This window comes from Gavialis gangeticus, unplaced genomic scaffold (assembly GCF_001723915.1).
Source record: "Gavialis gangeticus isolate Ggan-Ray unplaced genomic scaffold, GavGan_comp1, whole genome shotgun sequence".
In the NCBI taxonomy this organism is placed as follows: domain Eukaryota; kingdom Metazoa; phylum Chordata; order Crocodylia; family Gavialidae; genus Gavialis; species Gavialis gangeticus.
In genome coordinates, this window is record NW_017729029.1 from 43650467 (window position 1) to 43661191 (window position 10725).

At 47.6% G+C, this 10725-nt stretch overlaps 1 protein-coding gene across 1 annotated transcript in view; it reads right to left on the reverse strand.

Moving 5' to 3' along the window:
- Window positions 1–10507, reverse strand: part of LOC109300707 (wiskott-Aldrich syndrome protein family member 3-like) — a 22968-nt gene extending 12461 nt beyond the window's left edge. Inside the window, exons 1-3 of the mRNA XM_019521496.1 lie at window positions 10354–10507; window positions 4897–5031; window positions 280–433 (exon numbers count right to left, since the gene is read on the reverse strand). Of these exons, the coding sequence (XP_019377041.1) occupies window positions 280–433; window positions 4897–5031; window positions 10354–10486 (422 nt within the window). The 5' untranslated portion in view covers window positions 10487–10507. The remainder of the gene's footprint in view (window positions 1–279; window positions 434–4896; window positions 5032–10353) is intronic.
- Between the last annotated feature and the right edge of the window lie 218 nt (window positions 10508–10725).

The following is a 10725-nucleotide window of genomic DNA, read 5'->3' on the forward strand; positions in this document are numbered from 1 at the left end:
CCCCCTTCCCTCCTACATGTCACCTATGGCAGGAATAGAGTATCTGGCTTGGTTCTGATCTCACTTATGCTGGTGTAAATCAAAATAAACACCAGTGAAGGCAATGAAGCAATATATGGGTATAACCAGTATGGGGCAAATCAAACCTGGGTCCTTCACATTTTAAAGGAGAACCTCTTCCAAAGGAGGATGGTGATTGTCTGGTCTACAATGAACAGCTTGTCGCATGAGCCAGAGTCATGGTGTACATGAAGAGCCTTGCTTGGGCCAATGCTGTACCTGTATGGGGTGAGGATATTCAGTGGTGGAGGCTTGTCACAGCGCTGGTACATTTCCATCACTGGGTTGGGGATGGAGTTCCGAGAGACCACCTGCTGGTTCTGCACAGTCGAGCTCTTGAATGCCTTCCGCATGTTGATGTCCTGCAGCGAAACTGTAAGTGCAAGAAGGAAACTTTAAGGAACCAAGGAACAGAGTTAGGGACTACTGCCATTTATGTTCTCACCACAAACCTTACAGCATTTGCTCAGCATCCATGCTCTGAGGCTGGCCTTTGCTTCTGGCACCCAGCCATTGCAATGCATCCTATCCTTTACACTCAACCTTTGGCATTTGGGCACTGCTCTGTGGTCTGTGCTCAGCACCTACATTGCCCAGCTGATGTTCTCAGCCTGTGCCCAGTACTCATGTTACACCCCTATCTTAAATCAAAGCCATTCAAAATGTTAACCAAATTAAATGGTATTAGCTCATGTATAGAAAAAACATGCCAGCTTACTGGATGCTAATGGTGCCCAGAGCATCACCATTTCCACCTCTTTACTGCTTCACTCTGAAAACCAAGCCCTTGGGAAGAATTCCTGAAATCCCCCACAGTTGCTCACAGTCTCTTTCACCCTTTCTCATCAGCCTTTGCCTATGCCTCTCCTGTGTGTAGGCACAAGAGGCAGAACTGTAGGGTAGGGAGAGGGAAATCAAGCCTCCAGCACAGCAGCTTGAGCCATCAAAAGCTTTGCCTCTGCCAGGCTGACATGCCAGCTCGCCTGCAAGTTGTGCTGAGGGAGCTCCCACTGAGTGGAAAATAGCAGTGGGCACAGGGAACAGATCAGAGCTCACGCATAGTCACATATGGTGACAGCCCTCCTAAGAGGTCTCACCGTCTTCCTTCTTTTGAAGGGAAGTGGACGTCTTAATCCTTGAGTTTTGGGTCACAGTAGGCACATGAAATTAACGTGACAGAATAAACTCTGGCACAGTTCACACCAGAGTTTAGTGCTCATAAGCACAGCGTTTACACATGCACCCAGGACCGCAGCATGTTAAGCCAAAGCTGCATAGCCCCAGCTGGCAGGGGACCCTGGGGGTCAGCCTGTCAGCCTGGGGCTGCTCTGACTTGGAGGGGCTGGTTAAGGCATGAGGAGCTCCAGTGCAGGGCTAGCCAGTAAGCAGCCTTGCACGGTAGCATCTGTGTGCCCTAGCCAGTCCCGTCAGCGTCTACCCTTGCACTGCCATAAAACAGTACTTGTGTTTGGCATTACTATCCTATGGTGGAGTCAATCAGTTTACTCCATTCTAATAGCACCACATGTATGTGATGTTTTCCTGTGGAGCTAATTAATCAACTCTGTAATAAATGCCTCATGTAGATGTGTCCGTGAGAGCTGTGGAATTGCTTCAGGCAAGCACAAAAAGAAATTCCCTGTTAGCATAAGCTGTCTGGACCCACTGCACATTACAAAGGCTAAATGGCTAAGGAAAGACAGACTGTACCCCTCTGCAGCAGTGTGCTGTACTCCCTTAACCACACACGCCATGTACAGAGGCAGCTCCCAGCTCCTAGGTAAGTCCTCTTTGCACACAGCAGTGGAACTTAGAAAATGCCCCTCCTGGTGACTGAGGGTCCTCACATCTCTCACCTCCATAAGTACTTTTGAAGTGTGGTCTACTATATTTGTGTGTCCATCTCCCCGATTTATCCATAAAAAGTTTCCAGCACACCCCATCCTATGCTTTTCTCCCAGGCCAATCTTATGCAACAAGCTGACCAAGCCACTGCATGTGTTCTCTCTACTCCCAAACAAGACAACTGTTCACACATTTGCCTGCAGTATTTTCTCATCACATATTCAGCAAGGGAGGCTACAGAAGCAACCACTAAGGCCACAGGAGGTGGAGATGTAGCCTGAAAGGAAGGGGTGGGGACTGTTTTGATCTTCTCTTCAGTTATCATTCAGGGGTACTGACAGACTGTCCAGTTCTCCTTGTCCAGGTGAGTATTTTCTGTGATCCCAAGTGAAAAGTGACTCACTGCACTCTCAGCTAAAAGACAGGACCTGTGAGGAGTGCTGACAAGTTACTTGCATTTCAGGAATTTAGTGAAATAAATAACCATAGCAACTGTGACATCCCAAGGTGCTGCCTCTGAAGCAGTACAGCATAGGAAAGATCAGCTTAAAGAACACACAACAAAAGGAAAAACACAGGCCATAAGAATGGCTTCTAGCAAGCTGAATTCAGCATTCACCATTTAGGATGTGGTGTTAGTCTTGAGTTATTGTTTTCTGCAGTTCAGGCAGCAAAATGCTTGGGAGTTATTCTTTGCACCCAAGTAATTTCAGCAGGCTAGAGAATATACCACCTCCTTTCCCCGCTCCGCCCTGCCATGATCTGGATCACTTCTGCAATCAACCTCTTATTGTCAGGGCTGTTCTAATTTCTGCTTGGCTACAATAGCCCCAAGAGGCTGTTCCATCAGCTAAGAATAGCTCCTGTGGCTGTGACTTTTATTACTCAGGGTTAAAAGATCAGGGGCTTAAAACAACAGAGTTTTGGAAAGGATATAAAAGCTTTAGGGACAACTTTTAACTAAGAAGATGGGAGGAGAGGGGGGAGAGAGATTTTCCCTGCGAGCTAATTACCACATAACTGAACTGCACAGAAACTTTTGTACCTTCCTCTGTGGCAGCTGGCCCTGTCTACTGCTGGTGACAGGATGCTGGGCTAAGTGGACTAGGGCAGGGGTTGTCAACCGGGGATACGTGTACCCCCAGGGGTACTTAGAAATCTTGTACGGGGTACACAAGGACAGGCAGGAGGGTAGGGATGGACCGTGCCCCGGTGTGTTTGCCTCTTATCTGGGACAGGGATGCACTGGGTGCTGCTGGCCCCACACAGCACACCACAGCACCTCCCTGCCCCCCACCTCAGCTCACTGTCCTGATTGGCCACTACCCCCCGCAGCAGAGCTGTGAGGGTCTGAATGGAGGTGGGGGCACAGAGGGGGAGCACGTTTTGTGCCCGCCCCTGGCTGCGCACAATTGGTCGGGCACAAGGCCCATCAGCAGCCCTTGGAGCCACAACCAGCCAGGAGGAAGTGGCATGGCGTGTGGCCAAACAAGGCAGTGGCAGTGGCAGCCAGGTGCGAGCCCCACCCCCGTTCGCCATCCCTTCCCAGCACCACTGCTCTGCATGCCCCCAGGAGGGCATGGGGAACATATGCCCCAGATCAGCACCCAGTGCAGGGCAGGCTGTGGGCCGCTGCAGGCTGGGGTGTTCCTGGTGGGGGTGTTGGGCCAGGCTGCACTAGGAGGTTGGGGGGCTACAGCAAATTTTGGGGTGGCTGCAGACCCTCCCATAGCCCCACTCCCAGCGCCAATGCTGGCTCGTCCAGGGATGCAGATGGGTGGCTCCCACCACTGTGTGCACCACAGGGGAGCCCAGGGGGGGCATGTGCCCCCTTCCTGGGCTCCTCCACACCATGCCTTGGGCCCCAACTGTCCCATGACCTGGCCTGTCTGGGGCACCATTCCCGGTGAATGGGGCCCCGGCCAGTCCAGGTTGTGGGACAACCCCCACATTGCAGAAGGGAGTGGGGCAGGGGTGAATGATTTGCCCCTGCCCCACTCCCTCCTGCACTGTGGGGGTCTTGAGCTCCAGCGCCACTTCCTCCCTCACCACCATGTGGGGAGGGGCAGATTGAGGCCTCTGTGGTGAGGGAGGGAACGGGGCAGGAGGAGGGGCCAGGGTAAGCAGGGCTCCAGGGGCTAGGGTGAGCGAAACACCCCCAGGTCTCCGCTTGTCCCACCACCCAGCCCAGCCAGGGCCCCACTCCTGCCTGTGCCCTGCTCCCTCCCTCACTGTCGAGGTCTCAATCTGCCCTCCCTACCCCACCCCCCACCCCTTCCCACACAGACTTACCTGCTGGGGGGTGGGGGCCCCCCAAATAATGTTTTCTCCCTCTGCCTTTGCAGAGCCTGCCCCAGCCCCACTACCTCCCTCACGACGGGGCCTCGATCTTCCCCCCACCCTTTAAAAGCAATAAAAAATATAAAGGGCTACATGAGCTGAAACTTTGAGACAGAAGAGGTACACTTGTTAAAAAAGGTTGAAAACCCCTGGACTAGGGGAATTCAATAGCTGTTCCTAACTGCCTCCATGTTGGTGGCTGAATACCTGCCAGAGAACACCTTTCTCCTGTGCTTTCATCTAGCTCCTTCACATGTCCGGAGCAGAATCAGGAGTCAGGCCTGTATATTTTGCTCTTAAAATACCCTTTTAAAATTTCCACACACACACTGTGTTCCTTACAGAATGGCATGTTTTGCTCAGTGTTGAAATTATGTACTTCCTTACTTACTGCCTCCCTAGCTATAAACTTATTTGGCTGTGGCCATCACAGCCTTAGCAGCAATATGAATACATTTCTGTTTAAATGGCCACTAAGGCAAGAGTTTAATAACCTCTCTTTCTTTGGATTGACTCTCCATGAGCTGGTCTCCTACCAGAAGTAGAGAGGAAGAACAGGGCGAAGTTTGAAATTTCTACCAACTACCAGATCCCACAGCCAGACTAAAAGAGATGAACAGAGACAGCTCCTACTGACCAGCTCCATCTTACCTTCCTCCACAGTGGAGTCCAACTGAGTGACCTTGATCACCAGCAGATCCACCCTCTCCTGCAGGGAGTTCATCCGCATGTAGAAACTATTGGCTTCATTGAACAGTTCTCCAAATATGTCTTCAGCATGTCTGCCTTAGAGAACAAAAGAGAATGGGGGTGTCCACATAGCTCAACAGAGAAATAACTGATTTAGTTGTAAAGGAAAACAGAGATAAATGTAAGGACTTTCCTACAAGAACACCTAGACAGAAGACAAGTTTAGCCCAATACATGCCTGGCCTTCCCATTTGTTTTCTATGATATTGTCTGCATCCCCAGCTATTCTTTTCCAAGAGCCTCCAATTTGCTCCCCTCAGTATGTGCAGTGCATTCCTGCCAAGAACCTGGGAGACACTGAACAGAGGCAATGAAGACACTCACATGGTCTTGCTGCTTGCAAGAATCCTTCTGTATTTTGAGTGTGCCCCAAAGTGATCTCTTTCAATGGCCAAAACAAGTGCTAATGAAAGAGGGGAATACGTGCAATGGAAAAGATTTCTTCTTATTTACTCAACATTGCCCCTGTCATTTTCACATATAACTTATATAAGTTATATAGAGCATACATGGAGTGTTTCTTTTGTTATAAGCTGACTGGTGTGTGGGTGTAGGTATGTGCATGTGTGTATACCAGTACCCTCTCCTGAACAGAAGCAGAATATCCACCTTATGCTGCCTGCTAATGACATGTTCTCATTGAGCTCAAAGGAGAACTCTTCTTTTCAAGCCCAAAGAAACTGATTCTCTTGTCTAATACTGCCATGAAGTTCTCAGGGGTCAGGATGGCTGCCACCAAAACCAACCCATCCTTGTGCCCATGAACTGGTTGCATTATAATCAAAATCAACAGCAAGCTGTTGTGTACAACCCAGAGTGAATCAGGTGGCCATGGCCAAAACAAGAAGGAAGTGGCACAGGATGTGATTGACCAAGGTCACAGGAGATCACTAGGAGAGCTGGGAATAAGAATAAAACCAAGGCATGTGTAGTTCCAGTCCCACTGGAGAACACTGCCTGTGTCCAACAGAGGGGATATAAATTGAACTGGTGTAGCCAATCCAAGTGTTAATCTATGTGTGTGTGTGTGTGCGCGCGTATGCGTTCAGTTTAGTTGCTTTGCTAGGGATCTCTTGTGCTGCTGAGAGCTGTATTGTTCTCTGTAATATCATCCATCTCAATTCAAGTGCCCTGAAAGAATTCAGCTTTGAACGTACAAAAAATTACACTAAGCTTGAGTCAACTGCATAGAGGAAAATGCCCACTACACATTTAAGCTGAAAGACCCTAAATTAAGGCTGCTTATCTTATTTCACAGTTCATCTTCCACTGTGGGAAAGGTCTGAGTCACTCACATAATGCTTTTCAGAGCACTACTGTCACCTGCAGGTGAGAATCATATTGAGCATGATGCATTTAATTAGAGCTCCCTCTCTCACTTTTTTCTTCAGCTTTAAACATAGTGCCTTTAAAATGACAGTCATGAGCTGCTTGCTTCAATTTCAAGGAGCAAAAGCTCCTTGTGGTTTTACATCAAGGAACTTAAAATGTAAATGGACACTTCATTAACAGCAGATCCTGTGCTCTGTCGCTTTCTATCTGATACAATCAATTCAACCAAGCTTAATGTAGCTTTGGGATTATTTTTCATTTCCATTCTTTCTGATGAGCCGAGCGTGTGTGTGTGTGTGTGTGTGCGCGCACACACGTACGTGAGCACGCGCGCACACACGTACGTGAGCACGCGCGCACACAATGCCAGGTCATATTTGCATAGAGAACTGGATGCTTTGCTGGTCACATGTCTTTGCCTAGAGCAGCTACAATACACTAATCTCAAAATAAAACACTGTAGCAAAAAGACCGTGTAGCTAAGGAACATATGGTGTTGGCTTCTGACCGCACTCCCCCTGTGTGGTTCATTACTATCAACTGTTGGGCTCTGAAAAGCTCAGAAAACATTCACTGCAGTTTTTTATATACAAGTGAATTTAATGCTAATGAAAGATATGAGGCTGACAGCCCAGGAGAACTCAAGGCTTTTGTATATGGACTAACTGCATGTACAATAAGCCTGGGTAGCCACAGTGTAGGCTTGCCCCAGAGAAAGTAGATGAGAAGCAAGTTCATTGTCCACATCTTACTTTCTCCTTAGCCTCTGTGCTGAACTTAAAGGGACTGAGGATGTGGGAGGAGTTAGTAAGCTAGATCCCTACCAAGAACTGGGAAGTCCCCTCAAAATTAATTTTGCAGAGGGTAGTGATTAACTGCCAGAGAATAACAACATGAGAGCCCATCTGGGCCAAATTCACGTTGCGATTCTGGAAATAATTGGTTCCAGAAGTCCATCACTGATCCCCTAAATTGTTTAGTGTCTTGTAATGGGCTCTACAGCAAGGCAGCAAAATCTAGTATTCAGGTCATTAGACTGGAAGTCCAGAGACCTAGATTTTATTCCCAGCTCCAAGAAATCTTGGGCAGGTCACCACATCTCTCTAGATCTCTCTTCACCCATTTTTTACTTTCTTACATATTTAGAAAGTCTAAGCTTTCTGGGGAACAGACTGACTCTTGGTACTTGTATGTACAGTGCCTGGCACATCAGAGTCCTGATCTTGGCTGTGGCGCCTGGCACTACTGGACCAGACATAATCAGAATAACTGAGAAAAAATATTATAAATCTGAACAGTGAGAAAATGGTAATCATGTAAGTTACTCTTAGATAAAACAATGCATTATTCATTTACAGTCATTACTGAAGCAAAAATACACCTAGTGCTTTAGTCAATATTTTCAAGTCCTGCCTTGTAGATAAAACAGGGGCCCTTCCTACTTGGTGTAGATCCCATAATTTAAGTTTTACTAGTAGAAAAAAATAAATCCTGGCAACATTGCTATTCACGGCAGGCGCTATGTGCCAATGAAATTACTACACTCAGCTATTCTGTGGTACTGGACACTCCACAGAGAAGTGCATTTCCCTACATCTGAAACCCAGGATGGGAACCTGACAAGAAGCCAGGGTGAATGTGACTAAGTAAGCTGGTTTCTCTGTCGAATCGTAGCAAAGTACAAAGGAAAGGAAAGAGCCTCCAGGGTGCACAGCACATGTAAATGTTTGGATTTGGGTCAGTCACAAAAGGTGCTGCTGCACATAAGGATTTGTAAATTTTTTTCTTGAATCTCAGCAGCAAACACTTCTGTAAGGTGGGCGAGGGGAAGCTGACACACACTGCTTGGCCATAGGAAAATTGTTTGTTTGGTTCAAGACTGCCCAATAACTTCCAGAGGGACTGCTTTTCTGTCACTGAAAGGCTACCAGAAATGGAAGCATAACTAGGAATGGGCCCTCGGCATCAGTTCAGAGGGGGGCACCAGAACAGCTGCCCCTGGGGAACTCTGCACCACTGCAGTAACAGCAGCCAGGTACAAGGACACCGTACTGCTGCTATAGCAGCAGCAACAATTCGGCACAAGCAGCCTGAGTCCCCAGGGCAGGTAAAACTCGCCCCCACACATCCACCCACATCACTCTCAGGCACTTGGCACCCCTCTCCAGCAGAGTTTTGCCCAGGACACAAAGCTTCACGGTTACACATCTGATGAGAGCTAAGGAAGGATTAGGTAAAGAAAAAGGGCATTAGCAGCACTGTGTTTGTTGAGCGTTAGCCCTACCAGTTTCAAGCATGCATGGAGAACTGACCAAGCAGTCAAATTCAGTGTTTGCCAGCATAAAAACTCCTTGGGATTGGATGCTTATCTTGCTGGGATCCTATGACCCCAGCTGACTTCCTGCCCTTCGGGCGGGGGGCTGGACTGGATGATCTTCTGAGGTCCCTTCCAGCCCTAATGTCTATGAAATCTATTAAATCTATAATAAGCATCCTGCTCTGAACTGTCCCCACACACTGCATATTGGCGATGCACCTAAACAAAACTCACAGATGTAGCACAGATCTGTAAGATTTCAAATATTTTTCATTTTCTTTGTTTATACAATACTTGTGCCATGAAAACCTCTTCTCCCAGTTCCACCAACACAAAGCCAAGCTGACACCATTGATTTCAGAAGCAGAACTGAAGCCAAATTTAGCCTGTAGTCTTTTGCTTTAGGTTAGTGCTATTCATTGGTCCTGCTCTGGCCCTCATTAAAGTCAATGGAAGCTTTATGGCTGACTTTAACAGGATCGTGGTCAGGGCTGCCCAGTATCAGTTGCACTGCCTATGCCATTTTCTTGAGCTCTTTGTGTTGTTTCATCCTTTGGCTGAAAGAAAAATGTAAGATTATGAATGGCACTAGAAGTAGAGGGGAACTTCCCCAGGAATTCAAAAAGGAAGAAGTCTGGTTAAAAGGCTCTGAGGAAAAGAACTGTGCTCATTACCTATTAAGTATTTACATTTTGTAACATGATCTGCACCACTATAGACCTGACCTTTCACAAATGAGAAAAAAGCACCATTTTTAAAGAAGGAGCTCAGCGACATCACACATAAAAGTATCTACATTGCTCAGACAGGCTGTAGCTTGTCCCAGTCAAAAGGTTGTTAAATATCACAGACACACTTCACCAAGGCTGTTCATTTTGGGTTTGCACTTCACCCAGCTTGCCCAAAGAAACAAACCCACTCAGTTCCCCCATCTCTAGATTGGAGCTTTGTTTTTATATAGCCAAATGTATGTCCATGGCTCAATAGCAGAAAAAGGTACCCTTCCTCCTGCTGTTATGTTTCTTTTAAGCATGATTTCCTTAATTACAAAAATCGTTCTGCTTTTACTAGTTGTTATCTAAAAAGTTCAAGTTAAGCACTCATTGAGGGGGGAGGCAGTTGTTTCTACGACTGTTCTATAAGGCCCTTTAGAAAAGGAGCAACATTTTATCCTACTAAAATTGATTATTTCCTGATTCTGGACCAGGAAATACCTCAAACATTTAAGCTAAGGGAGCTAAAATTTCCTGTCCATATGGGCCAGGCAGCCATGAAAGGAAGCAGTGCCAGAGTATCTTAAAACAGTGCTGCCTGGGCCTTCAAATGGATAGAGCTCTTTTTTTTTTCCTTGTTATTGTTTTAGCCAAATTATTGGTGGCTTTTAATGTACAGCTCTTTACACAGCCTGCGATTCTTCATAATCCTCAAAATATTGGTAATGAAAATAAAATACAATGATCACTTTGCCCCTCAGGGCTGTATCCAGCTCCCGCTGTAGTGGACTGAAGCCTTTCCACTGCCTTCCACAGGAATTGAAAGTCAGCGGGCCAGATTCCCAGCTGGCACAAGTCCGGGCAGCTCCACTGAGGCCAGCTGACATCCTGCCCTGTGAAGTCCAGAACTGATGATCTGGAGGACAATGAACAAACCCTGGCTCTGACTAGGTCTCCCTCGGAGGAAGCAGACATGCTCTACCATCTGCAACTTACTGAGGCTTCCCAGCTGCTTGATGATGGCAGCCAGGGTGCTGTTGGTTACACATTCCAGCTCACTGGTCACCCCATCGGGAAGCGCCCCACGGCACAGGTGACGAGGCTCGATGTTTCTCTTTACCAGCGGCATGTTTCCGGGGGATTGTCACAGCTTTCCCTGCAAAGAAGCAGAAAGAGGGGAGAAGTCAGCCCGTCTGGAACCCCCTGCCCATCGAAGGAATCCTCCTAGCAGCTGCCCTTTTATCACAGGGAACAGACGTCTCCGTTCAACCTGCCTCCAGCACAGCTCTCAAAATAGGCCTCTGCCATTTGGCTGCTGAAGCAGCAGTTGAGCCTGGCTGGTTGAGCTCTGCTTCCCTTCCTCCTGTG